Source organism: Sorex araneus, chromosome X, assembly GCF_027595985.1.
Source record: "Sorex araneus isolate mSorAra2 chromosome X, mSorAra2.pri, whole genome shotgun sequence".
Lineage (NCBI taxonomy): Eukaryota > Metazoa > Chordata > Mammalia > Eulipotyphla > Soricidae > Sorex > Sorex araneus.
In genome coordinates, this window is record NC_073313.1 from 241228246 (window position 1) to 241253862 (window position 25617).

The window sequence follows — 25617 nt, forward strand, 5'->3', positions numbered from 1 at the left end:
AAAAGCAAAAAAAATTTAATTTATTGCTTCACCATGAATTACAAAGTTATTTATGATTGAGTTTTAGATATACAATGTTCCAACACCAATCCTTTTACCAGTGTCTACTTCTTCCCACCAGTTCCTGGACTGTATTGTTTCTGCAGTTTTATTCCTAATGCTTACCGACTAAGTTGCCTCTTAAATTAGTCACTTAAGAAACATGTCAATAAGGAAGCCCTATTCAATGGAGGTAGCTCAAGTCTTAGAAGAACATTCAATTCAACCCAAACCCAACCCTTATTGTCTCAAGGTCAGGGAGATAGCTCTACTAGCATGCACAAAACCACTCATCCTTTCATCACAAAGCCTTCTGAGTACCCACATGCGGTCGTGCTGGTGGTCCCCAGCAGCACTGGGGATCCCCCTCCCACAAACAAATTAAAAGAAACTAAAAAAAAAGACAACCACTTACAGAGAGCTAACCAGGCTTTCTCAAATAAGTCAACTGAAGTCATAGCCAAGCAATTTCCTTGCTATGCTTCCCACTCTTCCTTCTATAAAAGTTATCCTCTAGTTCTAGTGACAGAGTGAATCCTAACCACTTGTTTGGGTGCTGTGTTACTCAAAGGATTTTTTATTTTCTCTCTCTTAAACCCTTAACATTTCTAAGATGCTCAGTTTATTTTTTACCACCATTTGGCATTTCTGTATACACTATAATATTGATGGTTATCTTATTCAGATAATCTCTGGATCAATGAACACTTTCTTGTAGCTTTATAAACTGTTAATAGCTGGTGTGCTAATTACGAGGGGAAACTATTCTTACCTGTCTTTATTTTTTAAGGCAGACAGTGCGTTGGGTATGGCTATATATAGGTTGAGAGTTAAGTCATTGTAGAAGAGATTGGACCAAACATCCAGTGGAGATAGAAGGTGGGTTGGACTGGTTTCCCAGCTGCAGACTACTGTATGTCACGGAAGTAGGGAACTTCTGTGTGGTGTTAGGGGTTGTCCCCAAAGTCCTGGGCTTTTTCACTCAAGTCTAAGAAGATTCTCTGCTGAAATTGTCCAAGTATTGGGGGGTGGGAGATTTGGAATTGCGTCGTGAGGGACTGGAGAAGCTGACTGTTGTGTGGCTAGCTCGAGATGGGGGTGGTGACCACAGCTGTACTGATGCCAGTATGCAGAGATCACAGCCACTCCAGAAGCAGAAGCGACCAGTTCAAGGAAAACATTAGAGGGATTGGCCATAACTTTCGAGGAAAAGGGCTGCAGAATTAATTTAAAATAGCACCTCACTTGAGGTTTTGTCTCCTTCCCTACAACTTGCCCTGCCAAGACGAGGGCTTGGGGCCAGCAGGTTTGGGCATGCTTTCTTCAGTTGACAGCACATTGCTTATAGCCGCATAAAATGATGGATCTGCTAGGCAGTCTGGACAGGATGGGATTTGTTAACTACGTATCTGCAGCAGCACAAAACTTGAAAAAAAAAGATGAGCCTTAGAGCTCTATATCACTTATTTGGGGATAGTGTTCTGAATTTTTGAAAATTTTAATTTGCAAAAGATGATGAGTGGTTATTATCAGTGCAGCTCTATTTTACAGATAAGGTGTCTGGGCACCAGGTGATGGGTTTTACGGTCAGAGAGCATAATAATAGGCGGAGTCATGAGTTTGTTCTTTGCCATAGACGCAGGGACTCTTCTTCCTTTCCCAATCGACTATCAGTCTGGAGCGCGGTAGTAGCGTAGCACAAGTGCTCGCATGATCGGACACATACGGTAATGAGGTCCCGCCAGCACCCATCCGGTAACCCCGCACGCGTGATGCTCACGCGCGCAGTCGCTCTCCTCGTCTCCGCGAAAGGCTGCCGAGGCGGCCTAGTTTTCGGGGCCAAGAGTCCAGGACGACTCGCTCTGGGCTGGACTCCTTCTGCCTGAGCATCTGATGCGCGCGTCGTGCGGGCGGGGCGGAGAGGGCGGAGCCGGCGCCCGGAACCATGGCGGATTGGCGGGGAGGAGGGGCGGTGGGCGGAGCCTCGAGGGGAAGCCAGAAGCCGTAAGTACCTTGGAAGTAGCTTTGCTTCCTGCCGCAGCAGCTGGTGGCCCGGCCGCTCGGCTCTGGCGCTCCAGGGGCGGCTGACTGCGTCTGAGCGGGGTGAAGCGGCGGCCGGGGTGGACAGGGGCCAGCGGGGCCAGGGCGGGAGGCGCAGGTAAAGGGGGCGCTCGGGCGGAAGATCGGGTTAGGGAGATCGAGGGGGGCCGGGGCCAAGGGGAGGGAGACCTCGGTGGGGGGCGAGAGCTGGGCTGCTGCACCGCGCCAGTGGGCCGGTCAGCGGCCGGGGCTGGCCAGGGAAGGGTTTAAGGAACCTGTGCCCCAGTCCCCTCCTCATTCCCGGGCTGTCCCTGGTCTGGCCAGTGGGGCGGGGGACTTGGTGTGGGGGCTGTTCTGGAAGAGATGTCCTGGGAAGTGGGGGAAGTTCTCTCCCTTTCCTCTTTTGACCCTTGTCCCTGAACTTATTTCGGAGGGGCACAGTCCAGTTTCTGTCCCGGTGGGTCAGGCTCGGAGCCTACGTGTGTCCATGGTGCATCAGTGGAGAAGAGGGAAAGTTTAGGAGCGCCAGAAACGACGCCAATAGCGTGGTTGCAAGGTTGCAAATATGTTTATCTGTTTTTCATGCTCGCCCTCCCCCTTAATTTCTTGCTTCTCCTTTTTTTTTTTTTGGAGGCTCTTTCCTTAGTGCCCTCTTCCTTAAAGAGGGAATTTGATTTTACGTTTAATAGTTTCCCGTTTTCAACAGAAGAGTGGGAATAAAGTGTTAAAGGATGTTTTTAAAAAGGAATTAAGAGTGTTTTGCCTAACACAGAGGTTATTATTTTTTTTGACACCAACAAGTGCTAGAGATGCTCGAATTCTGTATCAGGCCAAGTTGTTTCGGTGTCACTGATGTGTGTATATGCTAAATGTCATGTATTGATTCACTGCAGACTCCTGTAAAATTAGTGTGTTGACAGCAGAAGTCGAGTCTTGTTCCTGACAACTTGACTTTTACTTGATCCTCATCTTTAACTTATTTGAACGTCCTTTTTAAAACGCTAATTCCCCATCTGTTGGGATCTAGACAAAAAAGAAGTTTTAGAGTCTTTTTTGGTCAGTGACAAAGATTGTGTTTTGTGGAGCAGGAGTGAATGCTTTTCCTTTTTTCCGTCACTTTGGGAAGAGGAACGGAAATCAGACTTGATTTTCATATGAGTGTTTTCTGTTCGTGTGTCAGTAAAACACTGAACTAAAAAATCTTTTTTGATGGGGACATTTCCAGTATTCAGTGGTTTTGCATTGTCAGAGCTTTAAGGGTTTTTTTTGGGGGGGTACTGTTTTGTTTTTGGGTCAAGAATAAAATCCCCGACCTCACATATCAGGAGGTACCACTGAGAAGGGGAAGCCCCTGTATTGAATATTTGAAAAAAAACTGTCTAAAAGTGGCTTGATGGTTACTTGAAATTTTCCATCTGCTGCAATTTTTGTTTTGTAGGCCAGGCTTATTATTATTATTTTTTTTCTTTAATTTCCAATTAGCCTTCTGATTGGATTGACCAACAAGATAATGTGCATTATCAGCAGAAGGTGTGACAAAGTACTGTTGTTCCTAAGAGTTCTTTGAGAAAGTAGGCTAGTCCTGATTATCTCTTGGTTAGCAAGGAGTTCTGGTTTAGATAACTGACTTCCAAGATTGAGTTGTAAAGTAGTTTCTTCAGGATCCCGGTGTCACGTAATTATGAAGATGAACTCGGGGATTGTATTTATATTTCAGAGACTACTTTTTTTTTTTTTTAGTATTTGCCTGTTAAGTACTCTCCCTCCCCCCGCCCACCACACATAATACACACACATTTCTAAAGCCTAATCATTTTTTTGCGGGGAGGGCTTTTTGAGTCACACCCAGCAACTGCAATTCAGGAATCACTCCTGGCCGTGCTCGGGGTGGGGACCATATGGATGCTGGGAATTGAACCCCAGTTGGCCGTGTGTAAAGCAAGTGCCTTACCCGATGCACCATCTCTCCGGCCCCCTGATAAAAATTTTTTTGTGTGTGGGTGATCCTTAGAAGTAAAACAGTGAATTGTTGAGACAGATGGCTGCTTTTGATGCCTCTGGTTATCTTGGTGGAAGGTAAGCTGCTTCCCTAGGGCGTGCTATTGCCTTCACTCTGTCCTTTTTAGTGATCTCCACGCCACCCCCTTCCTTTGAATTTACTTTTGGTTCCCACCAGCCTATTTTCCTCGCCTTTATGTCTTGATACTTAATGATTATTGACTGCTCTCCCCAGTAAAAACAGATCCTGGAGCCCTTCCTTCCCTTCTTCCTTTTCTTTTTCCTCCTCTTCCTCTGTCTTCCTCCCCTTCCTTTATTTCCTTTTTTTCCTTGACCTTCACTCTGCTGCAGGACACATTGCCAGAATCATATCAAAGTTAGTGGTTTCATTAATGCTTTGTTTAATCAATTTATTAATCAATTATTAATCAGGCCACATCTTGAGAAGTTAGAGAATTTGGATAGACAAGATTTGGAAGTTTGTGACAAGCTGCCACATTAATCTGGGTCCGAAGAGGAATTCTGGAGTAGAACATGGGGTCTGGTTATAATTCTGCCACTGATACTGTTTGTTAAGGAAGCTCTTTTAGGTCCAGGAGGGTTCATGGGCTGTCTCAAAGGTAAAAGTTAGAGAATTTGGATAGACAAGATTCAGTCGCTTTGTGCACGCATCTTCTAGGATTTTTGTAAAAATAAAATCTGATGATTGATACAATTTTGAAAGTGAAAGGCATTACAGAATTAAAAAAAATCATAGTCAGGGTGTGTTGATGGTGATGTTGACATTTACGGTCTTGGTGTACACAGTTAACTTCAAGCCACCCACCTCCCAAGTGCCTAAGACCATCGCCACCCATTCTGAAAAGCATTTTATCAGAGTGTGATGGCCTCTTCTAAAGTGTAAGTCAGATTACAGACTATAACACTGTCATGATGAGTTTGTATACCTCAGTCTTTTACATTTATTGATCATGATGGCAGAAAATAAATAGCAGTGCTTTTCTGTAACCTCCCGCTGGTGATGTGCTTAGCTTTACTGTTTTGGTTGAATCATGACCTACCTTTCTTCCCTTCCTCCCTCCCTCCCTCTCTCCCTCCCTTTCTTCCCTCCCTTCCAGTGCTCAGGTCTTATTCCTGTCTCTGCACTCCTGGCAGAGCTTGGAGGACCCATATGTCGGCTGTGTGCGGGGCAGGCATCTTTCCCAGTGTACTTTCTCTCCTGCCACCCTTGTTATCTTTTCTCAAGGCCATTTTCATCTTCAGTTTACTATCTATATGCTTTTCCGTTTAAAGGGATGTGTGTTGTGGGATGATTTGGGGGAACCCCACCTCTGAGAAAGTAGGGGTAAAAGCAGATTTTTCCTAACTTAAAAACACTATTTTTGGGGCCAGCGCCATAGTACAGCAGGTAGGGCATTTACCTTGCATGCAGCTGATGAGGTTCAATTCCTGACGTGGTCCAGGGAGCTATTCTTTTAAAAGCTATCTTTAAGGAAAAAAAAAATTGAAAAAAAAGTAAGATTAGTGTAGATTATATAAAGATAACTTTTTCCTTATTATCTTCTTACATTTATGTCTTACCTCCCACTTTTAAGTAATAATATTTTCTGTAATTTATATCATAATTTTATTATTTGTGTTGACTATAATTGTTGCTGGATATCAACCCTTAGTGTTTTAGGCTTCACCGGTGAATTGTCCCTTTCCTCCTCCCATGCCCTTGCCAACATCCCTAATTTGGTTAAAGTCTATCTTCAACCTTTCCTTTGTGGTGGATAGTAACCCTAAGTGCTTTAGGCTTCATCAGTCAATTGCCCCCTTTCTTCCTCTTTAACAAGCCCTTGCTAGCATCCCTAACTTAGTTAAAGTTTATCTTTAACCTTTCCTTTGTATTTTACCTCTCATTGTCACAGTTCCCCAAGTCAGTCTTGATTACTTGTAAGCCAAAACTTTCTGGTAATTCTGAACTTGTGTTTGTACTGCTTTGTATTTGAAATGTTGTATGTTTGTACCTGCTTTTCTATTTCCCCTATAGCCTTTTTATATTTTACTATAGAGCAATGTCTTTTGGTTAAACACAGAAGAACCATTACTGCTATGCTCCTAATATTTGGGAGTTGATTGACACTGAAATATATCTACTCCTGGGCATAATTACTTGGTCATAAATACTTGACTCAGGCTTCAGTTTCTGTAGTTCCTAACACCTCAAAGGGGAGGTTCTGCTGTGGGACTGGGATGGACCCGGGGCGAATGGCAAAACTATCCGGCATCGAAATGGGACATTCTAGAAAGCATAAATGCATGGTCTTGATGCAAACTGTTACAACCTAAGAAACAGGACCCCCATGGGGAAGGAAAAACTGAACTGGCCTGAGGACTTAGTCTGGGATTTACGGTAAAAGCCTTGCTTGCTCTCAGCCCAGAGAACTAATGTTGGGATCTTTGTCTCTTACTGTGTTTATCCAAACAACTGCAAGTATTGAAAATTAATACATCTAGAAGGAAAGACAAAAGCAATATAGTTGTCCCTGAGAGACAAAGTGTCTTCTTGAGTTGATCTCCCCACGAGAATTCCCTGTGCCAAATGTTTATCTATGTAAATGACCAATGGCACCTGTCCTTACTTCAGCCCCCCTTGAGATGTTCTATAAGTATGCCAGCAACTCTGCATTAAATGGGCCACTTTCACCATCAGACTGTGGTCCCCAGCCTCCCCGTCTCCTCATCTCTCTGTGTCTCTGTTGGGGAGCCCTGGGGAAGTGAGGAGGTGGGGAGGTGGCTCAGGGACATTGAACACCCACACCCACCCACACACACACACACACACACACACACACACACACACACACACACACACACACACACGTGTCCAGCAGCAGTAACAGCCCCTGAGGATTATTTTGTGAATTTACAAATATATATATGTGTATATGTGTGTGTGTGTGTGTGTGTGTGTGTGTGTGTGTGTGTGTGTGTGTGCGTGCGCGCCACACCCAGCTGTGCTCAGGGCTTACTTCTGGCTCTGAACTTACGGATAACTCCTGGTGGTCTTAGGGTACCATATGGGATGCCAGGAACGAACCTGGGTTGGTTGTGTACAAGGCAGGTACCCTACATGCTGTACTATCCCTCCGGTCTCTATGATTATAGTTTTGAGACTCAGTTTTGTCTTTAGAGCCTTTTCAAGACTTTATTTGAAATGCATAAAAAGTCTGTTTTTATTTTTGTTTCGGGGGCACCTTGCAGTGCACAGGGTTTCCATCCCCACCTCTGCTTGGGGATGGTCCTGGCAGGGCTTGGGGAACCATATGGAGTGCTTGGGATCAAACTTTTTGGGTCGGCCAAGTGCAAGGTGAGTGCCCTACCCACTAGGTCTGATATTTTTGTCTGATTTCGAGATACTTGGGTTTTTTTGGAATCAGCTTTCTGGATCCTGAGGAATAGATCCATCTTTTGTTTATTTCTTTTGCTTTTTAGACACATGAAATGGCCACAGATGATAAGACTTCCCCAACATTGGACCCTGCTAATGATTTGCCTCGGTCGCCTACGAGTCCTTCTCACCTCACACACTTCAAGCCTTTGACTCCTGATCAGGACGAACCTCCTTTTAAATCAGCGTATAGTTCTTTCGTAAACCTCTTTCGATTTAACAAAGGTAAGGCTTATCCTTCAAGATCAGAGAACACCTAATTTTTGATTCTCTAGAATTCTTCAGCTTTCTGTGCGGTGTCTCTGCAAGAAGTGAAATATTAACAAGGAGGTAGCTTTAATCATAGGTCACTGAGGTTTACTGCTGAGGGAGAAAAAGCTAGAATTTCCATATAATCTTGTTAATTATTGAAGATCTGAGAATCCTTTTTTCTTTCTTTTTTTTTTGGGTCACACCTGGCAGTGCATAGGGGTTACTCCTGGCTCATGCACTCAGGAATTACCCCTGGCGGTGCTCAGTGGACCATATGGGATGCTGGGAATCGAACCCGGGTTGGCCGAGTGCAAAGCAAATGCCCTACCTGCCATGCTATCACTCCAGCCCCAGGAGATCCTTTTTTAAAGAGAAGTTCTCTTTCCCCTGCTACCTCACCCTTTTCTTAATATACTTCAGTTTATCTTATGTCCACAGAATGGACTTTGTTATTTTAGGGGTTGATAGTTAAAAGACTTTTTTGCTTTTTGGGTCACACCCAGCAATGCTCAGCGGTTACTCCTGGCTCTGCACTCAGGAATTACTCCTGGCAGTGCTTGGGTGACCATATGGGATGCTGGGAATCGAACCTGTAAGGCAAACACTTTACCTGCTGTGCTATCGCTCCAGCCCTTGAAAGACTTTTAATCAAGGCACATAGGAGGAAAGATTACTGAAAGGTGTCAGCAAGCCTCTTTTTTTTTTTTTTGCTTTTGCTTTTTGGGTCACACCTGGCGATGCACAGGGGTTACTCCTGGCTCTGCACTCAGGAATCACCCCGGCAGTGCTCAGGGGACCACATGGGATGCTGGGAATTGAACCCGGGTCGGCCGCGTGCAAGGCAAACGCCCTACCCGCTGTGCTATTGCTCCAGCCCCCAGCAAGCCTCTTTTTTAATGTAAAGTCATTAGTCTAAGGTATCTGTGTTGTGACATGAAATGAAAAGGTATTTTAAAAATGATTCTTTTTTTTTTTTTTGGTTGTTGTTTTTGGACTTACTTCACCTCAGTGCTTGGGACAGATCTAGTGGTACTCACGGAACCAGATGCAGTGCCTGGATAACACCTGGGCCTCCTGTCTAATAGCGTGAGCACAGCCAATATAACTCTCTCCTAGACCCCAGATCTGAGCTGTCCTTGGGCAATTTAGTTTTTGCCCTCTTACCTGGAAGAAGAATCGAAAAAGACCTGGGCTTAATCTTTTGCTTTGTATTTGCCTGGATTATTTGAAGGGCAATTGAAAGTGATCTCTCCTACTGCAAGGGACTGGGGGTTCGTAGTGTTCACTTATTCAGTAGAAATTTCCATTCGCATTAACTTTTATTACAAGTCATGTTTAAAGCTCTATTAAAAATTCCTGTTCAGGGCCAGCTCGAGTGGCGCGGCACGTGCCTTGCATCTGTGAGGCGCCGGCTTGGGTCTTCAGCACCCCCAGGTTCCCCAGGGCTGCTGGGCGGATGGCAGCGACACCGATGAGGCCAGCAGGACCCCCAACTCCCGTTAGGTCGAAGAAAAGAAACAAAAACTTCTGTTCCAAATAACCTTAGATCTGTAAAAAAAAAAAAAAAAAAATGGGAAGATGGTATGGAGAATTTTCCTGTGCCCCCTCGTCCAGTTTTCTCTTCTTTCACCTTACATTCGTGAGGCACATTTATTCCAAGTAATTCACATTGGTGCATCCACTGACTAGGGTATGCATTTTATTCTTATTTCTTCATTTTCACCTAACGTCCTTTTTTTGTTCCAAGATCCAATCCAGAATACCTGGTTATAGTTAGTCCGATAAACCAGCAACACTCTTTTAAAGCTCGTTCAGCTAATGGATATTGAGCATCTTTGTACTATGCTCATAGTGAAAGGACTCCCCCCCAGCCCCCAAAACAGGACAGATTTAAAAAAAAAAAAAGACTGTTTTTTTTAATTTTAATTTTAATTTTTTTCCTTAATTTTTAAAATTTTTATTTTATTTTTTTCTTTTTTTGGGTCACATCCAGCGATGCACAGGGGTCACTCCTGGCTCATACACTCAGGAATTACTCCTGGCAGTGCTTGGGGGACCATATGGGATGCTGGGAATCGAACCCAGGTTGACTGCTTGCAAGGCAAACACCCTACCTGCTGTGCTATCGCTCCAGCCCCAGACTGTGTCTGTGTGTGAAGCTTTTATATTCTGTGTCCTTTAATATGTCCAAGATATTTTTGATGGGAAGTGAAGCAAATTGAACTTCACCTAACACCAAGGATGTGATTATTTGCTGGGAGTTCTCTTGCTATCGTTGAGTTTCTTTCTTTCTTTTTTTTTTTTTTTGCTTTTTGGGTCACATCCAGCAATGCACAGGGGTTACTCCTGGCTCTGCACTCAGGAATCACCCCTGGCGGTGCTCAGGGGACCATATGGGATGCTGGGATTTGAACCCAGGTCGGCCGTGTGCAAGGCAAATGCCCTACCCGCTGTGCTATCACTCCAGCCCCGAGTTTCTTTTTTTTAATTCTATGAGAATTTAATTCTCATCATATGCAAAATGAGCAATGGAAGATAAATGATCTAGCATCTGCCCAGGGAAGGCAGGCTTGAATGGTGGTGGGAAAATTTAAGCAAAATATAATGCCCCAAAGTAGAGAGAGAGTATCTGAGAAATTGTGTGCCATAGAGGCAGCGTGAGGACTGGGGGGGCTGGGGAGGGGACAATGGGGACATTGGTGGTGGGAAGTTTGTACTGGTGGAGGGTTTTTGATCATTGTATGATAAACATGAAAGCTTTGTAACTATATCTCACGGTGGTTCAAATAAAAAAAAAGAAAAATAAGAAAACAAAGCAAGGTAATGGAAGGTCTCTAACAAGAGCAACCCCTTGGATTCTACAACAGAGCAGAGTTGCCAAGTATTTGGGGTGCAGGCATGGGGTAGGGGTGCTCTGGTAGGGGCCTATAGTCAGTGTTGGCAGATATCAATACTTCGGCAGTGAGCAATGGTCCTGTAATGTTGTACCCCGAAAACTTACAAACACATTATTGTAAACCAAGCTTACTTCAATAAATACATATTTTGAAAAAAAAATTAATTCAACATTTTAAGTACGCATGTAATGCGTAGACACTTTTTCCCCCTGACAAAAATATGTCATTTTTTTCCTTTGCTGAGCACTGAATCTTAATTTCTTGGGGGTGCTTGGGGGACCATATGGGATGCCAGGGATTGAACCCGGGTTGGCCGCATGCAAGGCAAACGCCCTACCCGCTGTGCTATTGCTCTGGCCCTTGAATGTTAATTTCTAATAAATCATGCCAAACTTTCCTTCGTTCCAGAGAGGGCAGAAGGGGGCCAGGGAGAGCAGCAGTCTCTGAGCGGAAGCTGGACCAGCCCTCAGCTCCCGTCTCGGGCGTCCCGGGCGCAGTCGGTGAGGTCGCCTATACATTACAAGAAGCAGCCTAATGAGGATCTGCAGCGGCGCTCCTCGGCCGTCCTCGGTAAGAGAGTGGTGGTATTTCATTCCTCGCCAGCCCTGTGTACTAGATTTTTTTTTTCCTTTTCACACAGCAGTTTGTGTTTTCCAGGTAGTTGATTAACTTCTCTTTGGAGTAGCCCAGCTGCCCTGCAGAATTAATGACACTGTTACCTAGGTAGTGAAAATATTGTTGATACCTAAAATTAAAAAAAAAAAAGTCAGCATTTCATTAAATGTAAATTGAGGCAAAGTAGATTTTCTGGACTGCTTTATTTATTTATTTATTTATTTTAATTAACTAATTACCTGCTTGGGTTTCAGCAGAGAGCAGTCTGCCACCCCCCCAGGAGAGCCCAGGTTAGTTTCAGCTCTGTGAACGAGTTCTGCTCTGTTCTCGGGACGGCTGCGGTGATGTGATGTGCATGCCTCTGGCTGTGGGCCTTCTCCACCCCATCATGGGCCTGCCGGTTCTGTGGTTCTGTCTTGGTTCTGTCTTTGTTGGTGGTGTAGTCTGTCGGTGGCTGGATCAGTTGAGCTCCACGCACCTTTTGTTCTCCATCCCGTTCCACTCCATAGTCCTCGCCATCCTTCATCCTCAACACTCTTCTCATGAGAGAAGCCTAGGGCTCATGGCCTGGACCAAAAGAACGCGTAGAGCCAATCATTGGGCGCTTTACATCTGCTGTGGTTTTGAACTCTGCGCAGTGGCTTCCCAAGGGGAAAGAAGAAAGGCAGTGAGAGGCCCTAGCATAAAGGGGAAGAGGCGTAGCCCTGGCAGTCTGGTGGCCTGGGGGTTGGGGGCGGGGGGGGGGGGGGGAGGGGGGGAGTATTCCTGAAAACAAGAGCCTGCCTGCCTACTTCCCTGTTGAGAGCCTCAAGGGAAAAATCAATAATCAGGAGGCACAAGCCACGGTGGTGGTTACAAGGGTGTTTTATCGCTAATTGAGACTTGGCTCGGAACCACCCTCTGCCAGAAGGAGTGGGAGAAACCAGGCGGAAGGAGTTTTCCCCTTAGGACTAGAGCAGGGCTGGCTCACCCACTGGACAGGTTTCCCAGGGCCTCAGGCCTCAGCCTGGGCTGGAGCCGCCACTTGGAAGGAGGAATCAGAAAGTGAGAAGGGGGCCCGAGGTAGATTGGAGGGTTATCTGTTTATTCAGGCGATAGCACAGTGAGTAGGGCGTTTGCCTTGCATGAGGCCGACCCAGGTTTGATTCCTCTGCCCCTCTCAGAGAGCCCGGCAAGCTACCAAGAGTATCTCGCCCACATGGCAGAGCCTGGCAAGCTACCCGAGGCGTATTGGATATGCCAAAAACAGTAACAAGTTTCACAGTGGAGATGTTACTGGTGCCCGCTCGAGCAAATCTATGAGCAACGGGATAATAGTGATACAGTGATCTGTTTATTCCAGATGAACATAAGGAAAAGACCATATCCCGTTCTGATCTTGAACCTTCATCAGTTTCCCTTAGTTCCTGGCTCCGATAGAAGACCGCCCTCCGGTTTTTAGGAGGGAGTTCTTCCAACATATATGTTGAATAAGCTTAGAATTTCCTCTTTGGTAAAATGATTGAGTTGTAGCAAATCTAATCTTTTAGGGATTAGAAACTTTAGAAGCAATACCTACCCTTTTTTTGGGGGGGGGGAACCCGATTGAATTTATTATCTATTTATTTAAAAAATTATTTTGTTTTGGAGCCATACCCAGTGGTGCTCAGGGCATGCTTCTGACTCTGCAGCCAGCAATCACTCCTGGCGGCCTCAGGGGACTGTCTGGGGTGCTGGGGATTGAACTCCCACGTGCCAGTCAAGGGTCCTGCCCTCTGTACTATCACTCCGTTCCCACAAACTTGAATTTAAGCCTCACGAGGTGGGGTAGTAATTTCAGGTCTGCTGCATTCTCAACCTTTCCTTATCCTTATTTTTATTTTGAAATCAAGTTCACTTAGTTCTGTAATATCTGCCACAGGCATTTTTAACTTCAGAAGCCCTGGAGTGTGTTCAATGGAATTTTTCTTTCTTTCTTTTTTTTTTTTTCTTGCTAAAAGGCTGCAGTTTTGTAATTTATTTACCTGCTTTGTGACCTTAGAAGAGTCATTTTTATGTTCTAATATCTGTTTTATCAGAAAAGCGACTCAGGGTATCTGCCCAGGGCAGAGTGCTCCACCCAGCTTTCTCTCGGGTCTCTTGCTTTTTTTTTGGTCGAGGATCTGTGATAGTGTTCGCTTCACAAATAGTCTTGCTCCTTTCCTTGTGACGCCTGTTATTAATTAGTATTTTCATGTTCCTTCAAGGCTAACAGCAGAGGGCTTGATGATTATTTGCTGCCTGTCCTTGGGAGCATAACCATTACAAGTCCTCTTTTTTAAAGCTGACTTTTTAAAATCTGTCTTTTTAACTAAAGCTCCGTGATTCACAAAGTTATTCATCGCTTCAGTTTCAGACATGCCCTGTCCCAACACTCACCCCGCCACCAGTGTCTGCTTCCCTCCATCAGTGACCCCAGGCGCCCTCCCGGTCCCCAGCCCTTGCAATTATAACAGCTTTATTGGCCTCCCTTTCCAACATAAAAGTCACGAATAATTGCTTTATGTTGTGAGACTCAAGAAAAATTTGGCCATTCTAATGCTTCCGTATTTTTATTCTGGCCATGATGTATCTGAGGTATCTGCTAAGATGAATATGGCGCTATTTATAGAGCTTTGGGACTGTGATCAGAGAGACGCCGGCAGCTGAGTTATTCCAGGTAGCCCTGGCTGCCTCCAGGCCCAGGTCTCTGCACCTTTAGTGCGATGGGGACAGGCGGAGTCCCCGCCCAGCCAGAGGCCCAGTGCTCCATCCACCCACCTGTACTGCTGCCAACTTCACTAATGATCTCAGAGAGATGCCAGAGAGGCACCTGCAGCTGATCTTCCTAGCTTCAAAGCTTCTGAAAGGTGCAGTTGCCTGTGCCCAACACTTTGGTCTTCACTGAGCCAACAGCCCAGGAGAAGCACAGAAAGTTAGGTGGGAGATGGGGCTGGAGTGATAGCACAGCGGGTAGGGCGTTTGCCTTGCACGTGGCTGACCCGGGTTCGATTCCCAGCATCCCATAAGGTCCCCTGAGCACCGCTAAGGGTGATTCCTGAGTGCAGAGCCAGGAGTAACCCCTGTGCATTGCCAGGTGTGACCCTAAAAGCAAAAAAAAAAAAAAAAAAGAAAGAAAGTTAGGTGTGAGAATTGAGTAGAAGCCCACTAAGCTCAATGGGTGCAAATAATTTTTTATTTTTTTATTTTACTCGTACCTTACAGCTCAGTAAATCCGCAGCCCATGATTCAACAACACCGTTAGGAGCAACATCATGTAACAAGCTAGCACTGTAGCACTGTCTTCCTGTTGTTCATCGATTTGTTCGAGTGGGCACTAGTAATGTCTCCATGGTGAGACTTGTTGTTACTGTTTTGTAAATCGCGGTGTTTAAATAAAGTTTCATTCAAGGCTAAAATAAGTACAATTTATGGAAAGAGTGGTTGAAGCTTCCTGACAAATGCATTTTAGATAATCATTTCTATAATTAATCTTGGGATTTTTTTTATAAATTTAGATATTATCTCTCTAATCTGTTTTTTTTTTTCCTTCCCCACACACCAAGACAGATAACACCTAAAGCAAATCTTGCAAATAAACTAATTTGAGGAATACCTTTTTTTTTCTTGCTTTTTGGGTCACACCCAGCAATGCACAAGGGGTTACTCCTGGCTCCTGCACTCAGGAATTACTCCTGGCGGTATGGGATGCTGGGAATCGAACTAGGGTCAGCCGTGTGCAAGGCAGACACCTTACCCGCTGTGCTATCGATCCAGTCCCTGAGGAATACTTTTGAGTAGGGCTTTTCTCATCACACTCTGTCATATTGTTATTAAGTTAATGAATTTAAACGAATAGGCAAGTTCATGCATTTTGTCCAACTAAGAGCTTCCTTACGAACTGAGGTTTCACAACTGCCCAGGGCAGGAACTTCTGATAGAACCTTGGTCTTAAGTAAGGAGGTATTACATGACAGCTTTATCGGATATAACCTGTCTGGCTGCACAGCTGGAATTGGGCCTTGTTTCATGATTGATAAGACTGGCTCAGTATCACTATTTCAAAGGGAAGTAATCCCTTCCTCTAGTTTGGGGTAGGAAGTGGCAGGAGAGGGTAAGATTATACAAATTCTTTGTAGTTTTAATCGTTGGATATTGGGGAAAGGGGAGTCTGTAATCAGTTACTGTTTTGGAAGTTTTGAAGCCTGTCAGACTTTTTTTTTTGGTTATTGTTGTTTGTTTGGGGGCCACAGTCCGTGGTGCTCAGGGCTTCCCCCGGCTCTGCTTAGGGGCTTGGGGCACTGTAAGGGGTGCTAGGGATCAAGGCCAGCGCCCTGCCCACCATGCTGTCGCTTGGGCCCCTGTAGTCCGTCTGACTCTGACCACGGTGTGGTTACAAGCCCTCTCTAATGGTCCATCCCCCGGTGCCCGACATGCAGTCCGCAGACCCACCTTCATTGCTGACGGACTGTGAGACTGAGCTCACTGGGGTTGTGCTTCTGCAAAATTTCCAAGAGCAGGTATCATTGCTTGGGACCAAAAAGCCCGGGAATTCATTCATGAATTTTGGACCACTTAAGGCACTGTCGGCGATCCCAGTTCATCCAGACTCTCAGTGTTCTCAGAGAGTACTTGTTTTAGGTGGCTCTCAATTGCTGGTGAAATTTGCAGGGCTGAAAGGAGAATACAGTGGGTAGGGCACTTACGTTGCATGCCGCTGACTGGGGTTTGATCCTCAGCATCAAATATGGTCCCCCAAGCCCGACAGGAGTGATCCCTGAGCACAGAGTCAGGAATAAACCCTCTGCACTGCTAGCTGTGGGGCCCCTCCCCCCCCAGACTCAAACAAAGAGTGATTTGCATGCTGAGATCAATTCAACAGCCAACAGCCTTTCATCTTTCTAAAGCCTGGATTTAATGCTCCATCCCTATCACTTGCCTCGGGAGAAGTGGTGAATGCCAACGATCCCAGGCACATCGCACTGCCTCTGTACCTTGTCCTGCATGTGTTACGATCTTGGAGACCAAATAAGATGCCTTTAAGAATGTCCTTTCTTTTCTTCTTCTTGGTCCGTCCACCTCAGAGACAAGAAGGAAAGCAGAACACACCTTTGGAGGTCATGACCCCCGGACAGCTGTTCAGCTTCGGAGTCTCAGCACAGTGTTGAAACGGCTCAAGGAGATCATGGAGGGGAAAAGCCAGGTAGCCCTCCAGGCTTCGGAAGACGACTCTCTAAGCAGTTATACTGGGGTCAGGCTCTCCTGCCTGCAAACGGGGGAATGACCCTGGAGAAGTTCAGCTGCTACCAACACCAGCCATGACTGTAGTAGTTCCACAAATAGATCTTGGTTTTTTTCGGGGGCGGGGGAGCCACTCCTGGTGGTGCTGAGAGTTTACTCCCTTACTCTGTGCTCAGGGATCACTCCTGGCTGGATTGGGGTGGGAGGGGGTTTGGGGAAATGTATGGGATGCTAGGGATTGAACCATGGTTGGCTGCATGCAAGGGAAGCGTCCTACGCACTGTACTGTTATTCCGGCCCCTCCCAAATGGATTCTTAATTTTAATTTATCGTTCTCTGATCTCCACCTCAGCCCCACCTCCCTACCATTTTTTTTCTTTCTTTTGCTTTTTGGGTCACACCTGGCGATGCACAGGGGTTACTCCTGGCTCATGCACTCAGGAATTACTCCTGGCAGTGCTTGGGGGACCATATGGGATGCTGGGAATTGAACCCAGGTCAGCCATGTACAAGGCAAACGCCCTACTTGCTGTGCTATTGCCCCAGCCCCTCCCCACCATTTTAGAGAGTGCTTTTTGTGTTCTGTTTAAGAAGTGTTTGTTCCATGGTCACTAATTGTTTTCTTTGTGGCTCTTTCCAAGAGGCTTTATTAGTTGTGTGTTTTATTTCTCATGGAAAGTCCAGTTGGAGTACGCCATGCTTTTTTCTTCCAAAGGTTCATTCGAAATTCAGTGATTGCATTGGTAATTAATCTTTTCATAAATCCAAGTTCCAAGTGTGTGCACGAGTGTGTGTGTGTGTGTGTGTGTGTGTGTGTGTGTGTGTGTGTGTGTGTGTGTGTGTGTGTGTGTGTGTGTGTGTGTGTGTGTGTGTGTGTGTGTGTGTGTGTGTGTAGGAGTACCGGGGCTCTCTCCTTCTTTCCTTCTCTCCTTTTCTGTCCTTGCAGTATCACCCTGCTTCAGACTCTTGCTGCTTTAGATAAAGTATGTCCTTGCTGCCTCAGACATCTTAACCCTTTGCATTTCTATATAGATTTTAGAAATCTTCCTCCTTTCCGTAAAAGAAACCTCGGATTTTGATGAGCTTTGCGCTTGTCATTGCATTTTAATAATTACTATGTATATATTTAAGATGTCTTGACACATTTTCTGTTTTGCAGGATAGTGACCTGAAGCAGTACTGGATGCCAGATAGCCAGTGTAAAGAGTGCTATGACTGTAGTGAGAAATTTACGACCTTTCGACGCAGGCATCATTGCCGACTCTGTGGGCAGATTTTCTGCAGCCGTTGCTGCAATCAAGAAATCCCTGGAAAATTTATGGGCTACACAGGTGTGTGCATTTTATTAACAGTTTTACATTTTTTAAAGGTCAGAACTATAAAATAGATATAAAATACCAGAATTAAGGCCGTTTTTATTTTGGACAGTGTGAAATGGTGACACGAAGGTGAAGGAAACAGCTTTCCTCTTAAGACCTTCATCCATTGTATAACAGATTGATGGGATTCTTTGTAAATAGTAAACGGAAGATCTGATGTAGATACTAGAACCAGAAAAAAAAAAAACCATATAAAGAGCGATGGGAGAAGGAACAATATGTGAGACCAAATCTAACATAACTATATTACCATGAGTTTTCATTTTATAAAACTGACCTTCCTTTGTTCATCTGACACTAGTTTGGCAAATTGCATCTTCATGTTCTCCCACAAATGTTAGCAGCTCAGAACATTTAAAGTATTTATTGAGGCTGAGAGAGAAATGAAATGGTGAGTGGGTTTACAAAGTGACTGATTATGAAAGGTGAGTGGAAAAAGAGTGTTCTTGGCAAAAAAAAAAGAGTATTGTTAGTGTTTTTTTTCTCATGGTTTTCTTCGTTTATTTGCTTGTTTTGGTTTTTGGTTTTGGGCCACACGTGGCTGTGCTCAGAGGTTACTCCTGGCTGTGCTCAGAAATTCCTCTTGGTAGTGCTTGGGGACCGTTTGAATGGAGCCCTGGGGATTGAACCCGGACTGGCCATGTGCAGGGCCAGCGCCCTGACGGCTGTGCTCTGGCCCCAGTCCCTAGCCCCCTCTCAGGTGGTTGTTATCACAAAGATCTTCCTCTGGTCATCTTCAACTGCCCACCCTCCTTCCTTCCCCCACCCTCCTCCTCCCCACCACCTACTTAATTTAGTTTTCAGTGCTGGGGTCCAGCTCACTGTCATAATGTCTTTTACTCCACAGGGCAGGGAAACTACTGCAGGGACTCTGTCTTTCTTGGAGTAAGTCTGTTCCACCAGTAGAGTCTAGAAATCACTGCAAAATGGTTTAGGGAGATGGACCTCAACTGAAACTCTTTCAACTTACCTGAAAGCCCCGCTCTCACTGTACTCCTTAAGCTTGACAGGGTACTAAGATGTCCAGTACGTGGTCACCTAGAAGTTGGCCTCTTCGTGTTTTATTAGGCTTCCAAGGAGTTGATTTCATGTATTTCGAAGAGTTGACTTTAGTGATGATGGGAGTTGGCAAGTCTGAAATTCTGAGGGAAGCCAGCAAGCGGGACAGAGAATTTCTGATTTTTTTTTTTTTTTTCAATCTGGCAGACATGAAGTAGAATTCCTTTTTTCTTCTGAAATTCTCAGTCTTTTCTCTCAGGGCCTTAAGTTGGTTGGTCACTAAATACACGAGACCCACCACATTACTGAGGGTGATCTACTTATTTTTTTATGTTTTTGTTTTTGGGCCACACCGAGCACTGCTCAGGGCTGACTCTTCCTCTGCATTCAAGGATCACTCCTGATGGGCTCAGGGGACCATATGGGGTACCTCGAACCCAGGTTGGCCTTGTATAAAGCAACCATCCTATCCACTGTACTGTCGCCCTGGCCCCGTTAAAGTAAACAGGTTTAAATGGGGATCTCAAAGTCTTCTCAGCAACTACTAGAGTGTTGTTTGACTAGACAGTCTGCCCAGGTGACAGATGACATCAGCAATTGCAAATGGGCAAGTGGATGCTGGGCACATAATACATGCGTGACGCTGAGCACATGTAAAGTACTTAGAATAATGTCTGTCTGGCATGTAGAAATTAGATCAGTGAGCAATAAGCCATTAGTATTGGTGGTGGGTGGTTGGGTTGTAGCGGTACTATCTCTGTGTCTGTCATGCAGCTTTTGAATTTGACGTGAGTCTGTCACCTACAGTGCTCGGGGTTCCTTGATGGCAGGCAGGGCTGTGTCTCATCTGTTGGTCCTCTCTAGTTGTATTGGCACGTGCTCTGGACACCCGCTGATGAGAGCTTTCATGCAATGAAGACTTTCTAGATCAAGCTTCGCTCTGTCTTTTGAGCATCTGAAGATGTCTGTTTTAATAGCTGACTGGTTAAGGAAGAATTCCTTTGTGGTGTAAGAAACAACCCAGATCTTTTGTTGTGGCAATTTTTTATTACCTCTCTGTAGGAGGTTATTTTGCTTTACTGCCATTCCACTATTGCAGGCTGTCTGTTGTGCTAAGTCCTGTACTTTCATATTCTTGAACTGGAGGATTTAAGTTCTTTTTCCTTGATCCCAAATGAAATGAATATATTCTTCTTTAGAATTTGGAAAGATTTCATCTATTATATTGTGGTATCAAAATAAATTTGGGGGTTTGAGATCTCCAAGCCTGCTCGGATTGGGGACTGGGCCTCCTCCACCCAGATCCCCCATTTTCCAGTAGCTAGGCGGTCACACCCAGAAACTGCTTCCGGCGCTGTGTAATCCAGTCAATGACCAACATCCAGAGGCTATAAAACCAAGCTCCTGGAAGATCTTATAGCCTAATTCTCCCCTTTGGAGAACCTGGCAAGCTACCGAGAATTTCCTGCCTGCTTGGGAGAGTCTGACAAGCTCCCCGTGGCGTATTCGATATGCCAAAACCAGTAACAATGATGGGTCTCATTCCCTGACACTGAAAGAGTCTCCAATGTGGCACCATTGGGAAGGATGAGTAAAGAGAGGCTGCTAAAATCTCAGGGCTGGGATGAATGGAGATGTTACTGAGACTGCTTGAGAAAATTGATGATCAACAGGATGATGATGATGATGATGATGATGATGATGATGATGATGATAAAAATAGATTTAATGGAATTAGCAGTATTTGATTTTATACAAAATACAATTATAATTCAATAAAATTTGAGTACTATATAATGGCAATTTTGCCGTTTTGGGTCTCACCCGGCAATGCACAGGGGTTATTCCTGACTCACGCACTCAGGAATCACCCCTGGCGGCACTCAGGGGACCATATGGGATGCTGTGAATCGAACCCGGGTCGGCCGCGTGCAAGGCAAATGCCCTACCCGCTGTGCCATTGCTCCAGCCCCTGCAATTGTAGTCTTAAGATAAAAAAAAGTTATGTATTCTACCGGGTGATAATTATATTGAAAATACACATTTAGAAGTCTCTCATGACATTTCAGTTTTCTAATGTTAATGATAATGTTAAGATAGAATTTTTAAGAAGTGTAATATTGATAAAGTTTAATTACCTTTATTTATGGCACATTGAAATGTTCTAGAGATAAACAAAGCATTGTTACCAAAAATTGGGGCTGAAATAAAAATTTGCATTTTGACAGAACTGCATCCTGAAAAAAATATGATATTTAAAAGTATTAAGTAAACTGTGTTGTTTGTTCTTCTAAGAAGGTTTCATTTCCATCATCAACTTAACTTTTCAGAATTTAAAAAAATTGTTTTGCTTCCATGCTTCATGTGATCTGAAAGTTCATTGTTCATTAGTTTGCTTTAAAACTGCGCCCCCTGGTGGATGCTGCTCTTCACTGTTTTACCAGCAATACCGTAATATTTTTTCTCCTTACTTGGCGGTCTGGGGAAAATATGTTGTTTCTGTTTGTAATGATCTATTTATTAAACTTTTTTTCTCAGCTAACAAGATAGTTCACCTTGGCTGAGTGCACACACAGCACTGGGAGTATGCACCACTGGGTGTGGATCCAGAACCAAAAAATAAAATAGAATATTTTTTTCAGTTGCACCTACTATTGCTTCTCTTTTAGAGTCTTGGCAAATATAGCGATTTTCTAGTAATGCTGAGTCGTGCTTTCTTTATTATAACTATTTGGGGTAATCTGCATATCTGGATGACTGTGATTATGATGTTCTTATAAAGGAACTAACCAAATTATTTAAGGTTTTTTTTTTTTTTGCCTTTTGGTGTCACATCCAGCAATGCTCAGGGGTTACTCCTGGCTCTGCACTCAGCAATTACTTTTGGTGGTGCTCGGGGGACCATTTGGGACGCTGGGTATTGAGACAGGTCTGACGCGTTTGAAGCAAGCATCCTATCAGCTGTACTATCTCTCTCTGGCCTCTTATTTAACTTCCTTAAAGTTTTTTTTTTTTTTGAAACTGTTAATGTAAGGCTAACTCTTACCCCAAATATTTAGTATGTTTTGTTAAGTAATATATGACTGTTATCTTTTACTTAGTTTCTGTTTTTTCTTTTTCCTTCTTAGGTGACCTACGAGCTTGTACATACTGTAGAAAAATAGCCTTAAGTTACGCCCATTCCACAGACAGTAATTCTATTGGGGAAGACTTGAATGCGCTTTCAGACTCAGCTTCCTCCGTGTCCGTGCTTGATCCCAGCGAACCCCGGACCCCGGTGGGCAGCAGAAAAGCCAGCCGCAACATATTTTTAGAGGATGATTTTGCTTGGCAAAGGTACTTCCATTTGAGTATAATTTTACTTCTCTTTAAGAAATGCTGGTGAGTGTGTGAAGTTTGAGTGACTTCTCTTAAACCTTTTCTTCCTTGAGTTGTTTCCTAAAACTTCACTATTTATCCTCCTTTGCCCGGGACTTTCCTCTAAAAGCATTATAGAAGCCATTTCTAGATAGTAATAATAATAACTAATCAGAATGTCAACTCTGCAAGAGGGGAGATTGTGTGTATTTTTCTTGTTTACTGTTTTACTCCTGGCATTAGGAACATCATATGGCATGCATAGGATACTGATAATATTTATTGAATTGGCATCAAACAATCAGATCAGTAATTTCTGATGGACCCTCCTTTGAGTAGAACTTATTAACTTCTAATAAATTAAGAAAATATGACAGTGTGTTAGGAGGATATGCATAAGATTTTTTAATAGTATTTGAGAGTGAAATTAGATACTTTTCTTCCTAAGAAATGTTTCATATTTGTTGTATTTCTAAATATGTGGTAATGCCTTATAGGGCAGTTCCTTATTAACTCTTACGGTATTGTGTGAATTAGAATACAAATTTGGTCAGTTTCTGACCTCAGCTAAATACTGTGGAAATGAATGATACCAAATCATGTCAAAGTGCTTAGACTTTTCACATCTTGGTGATACATTACTTTTATCAGTTACTCATTTAGGGAATAAGGAATTAATATATAACTAATGAATTTTGACAGTTTTAAAAATGGAAAGAGTTATAGCTTCATTTAGCATTTATGATTCTAGGGAGTATGGACTGGAGCGATAGCACAGTGGGTAAGGCATTAGCCTTGCACATGGCCGACCTGGGTTTGATTCCTCTGTCCCTCTCAGAGAGCCTGGCAGGCTACCCATGTGTATTTGATATGCCAAAAACAGTAACAGCAAATCTCACAATGGAGATGTTACTGGTGCCCACTTAAGCAAATTGAAGAGCAATGGGATGACAGTGACAGTGACAGGGAGGAGTAGAAAAGAAAGTCACATAGATACTGAATGATTATTCATATAAATTTTAGAAATATACAAAATACATACATTCTTTTTTTTGGGGGGGTGGTCACACCTGGTGATGCTCGGGGGTTACTCCTGGCTCTGCACTCAGGAATTACTCCTGGCGGTGCTCGGGGGACCATATGGGATGCTGGGAATCGAACCCAGGTCGGCCAAGTGCAAGGCAAACGCCCTACCCGCTGTGCTATCACTGTAGCTTCAGTGATCCTTGTTTTGTAGTTACTTGATGGGGCATCGTGATTGTGTCATCATGATCCATTGTAACTTAACACATATTTTGTAAGTTTTAAAGCTTAATTCTACAGTTGGTAAAGCAAGCAAACAGAAAAGGGCACTTAATCCTTGAATGACATGAGTTTGGACTATTCAGTTCCACCTTTATGAAGATTGTCCCAATGCTCCTAATTCCTACTCAGTGTGGAGATTCTGTGGATGAAGACATTTATGATAACCCATTTATCTCCCTTCGACCTCCCTCCCTCCCCCCTCCCTGGCCTCCTTCCTCTCTTCCCTCCCCCCTCCCTGACTTCTTTTCTCCCTTCTCTCTTCCTCTTCCTCTTCCCCTTCTCCTCCCCCTCCCCTTCTCTCCCCTCCCCTCCCCCTCTCCTTCCCCTTCTTCCTCCCCCTCTCCTTCCCTTCTCCATTTAACCTACAAGTATGTATTAGTTGACTGTTAATATTATCAGGTTAGCAATTAGGATAGAGAAGGGACCACAATGACAGTGATAGTTGGAAATGATAACTGGACAAGAACTGAGTGTTGAAAGTAGGAAAAGAGACAAACATGATTTGTTTGTCTCTGTGCCTGTATTGCAAACCATAATGCCCAGAAGGAAAGAGGGGAGGGGGAGAGGGCAGAAAGAGAAGAGAGAGAGGGAGAGAGAGGAGAGAGGATGACAGAGAGAGAGGGAGAGAAAGGAGAGAGAGAATGACAGAGATGTAGAGAGAGAGGAGAAAGAGAGAAGAGAGAGAGGAAGAGAGAAGAAAATGATCTGCTATAGAGGCAGGCCACGGTGGTGGGGTGGTGTATTGGCGGGAGGGAGGCTAGGAACATTGGTGGTGGGAAAGATCCACTAGTGAAGAGACTGAAACCCAATCAAGAACAACTTTGTAACTGTGTATCTCATGATGGTACAATTTAAAAATAAAGAAATAAAATAAGGAAAACTAGACTATGGAAAAAAATTATATCAGACTATTAGTAGCTAAGTTTTGGGACATAACAAGTCATCCCTGGATTTTCAGCTGTGCGGGGAGCGTCTTTCACGCTAGGCGGTACATTCTCCAAGGGTGAGCCATACAGGGATCCTTCCATACATGGTTTCGGTTTTTTGTGTGTTTTTTTTTGGGCCACTCCTGGCAGTGCTCAGGGCTTACTCCTGACTCTGAGCTCAGGGACCACTCCTGGCGGAGCTCAGGAGACCATATGGGATTCTGGGGATTGAACGCAGGTTGGCTGTGTGCAGGGTGAGCGCCCTGTCATCAGCCCTGGGGAGCGGTGTCTTTTTTGTTGTGGCATGAGTGCAGAATTGGTGTGTGTGATTTAAGGAGACAAATGAGGTTTGCAAGAGACGAGGTATTGGAAGCCAGAAGTAGAATAACCATCATTCTGTGCTAATTGTTTGATGCTCATCATTCTCTTTAGTCATCATCTCCTTGGGGGTGGGTACCGTTCTCTCCTTTTAACAGATGTGGAAGCCAGAGGTTAGAGAGAATGCTGGGTAGAGAACCCAAGGTCACACCGCTACTAAGCGTATCTATGGTTTTCTGACTCTCGGGTGCTAATACACTGAGTTATGGGGGCTTCGAATAAAGTGTTTGAACTCCAAATGTACCCCTCCACCACCCTCCCAGCACTTTTGAATGAATACATGATGTGAGAAACTCCATGGGTTATCCATCTAGACAATTTTACTTTTTCATTTGCATTTCGCGTGCTTAAACTCTCTATTAGTCTATTTTGGCATTTAATGTACTTGTAAGAATAAAAAAAAAATCAACCTATATCTATTTTAAAGGAAGAAAACAAAAACTGACCCAAAATCTATTGTAGGTTTTAAAAAAAGGTTTAAATGTTTAAAGGAACTTCGTTAACATTGAAAATTTGCATGTTACTATGCCAAATCATCTCAGTATTTTTCAAATTTCTTTACAGTTTGATTCATCCGGACTCTTCAAATACCGCTCTTTCAACGAGACTCGTGTCTGTTCAAGAGGATGCTGGGAAATCTCCTGCTCGAAATCGGTGAGCTGCTGAATGAAAACTGTTCTCTGGCTCAGTGTTCCTCAGCCCTGCCCTGCCTGGGCCCCCTCTGACTTAATTTTCTTCCCGTAGCCTCTCTCTCTCAC

General features: G+C 44.2%; 1 protein-coding gene across 9 annotated transcripts in view; it reads left to right on the plus strand.

Annotated features, from left to right (window-relative positions):
* Positions 1–2064: 2064 nt before the first annotated feature.
* The window catches only part of PIKFYVE (phosphoinositide kinase, FYVE-type zinc finger containing), a 98563-nt gene continuing 75010 nt past the window's right edge, over positions 2065–25617 (plus strand). For 6 of the 9 annotated variants that reach the window (XR_008627235.1, XR_008627234.1, XM_055120438.1 and 3 more), the window contains exons 1-8: positions 2065–2197; positions 7558–7738; positions 11071–11232; positions 11532–11567; positions 16359–16477; positions 17675–17846; positions 22022–22229; positions 25424–25513. Coding sequence is in view for 7 of the 9 variants with exons in the window: in XM_055120438.1 (XP_054976413.1) it covers positions 7567–7738; positions 11071–11232; positions 11532–11567; positions 16359–16477; positions 17675–17846; positions 22022–22229; positions 25424–25513 (959 nt within the window). In the remaining 2 variants the exon portion in view is untranslated. The remainder of the gene's footprint in view (positions 2198–7557; positions 7739–11070; positions 11233–11531; positions 11568–16358; positions 16478–17674; positions 17847–22021; positions 22230–25423; positions 25514–25617) is intronic. The other 3 variants (XM_055120439.1, XM_055120442.1, XM_055120440.1) reach the window with 2 other exon arrangements.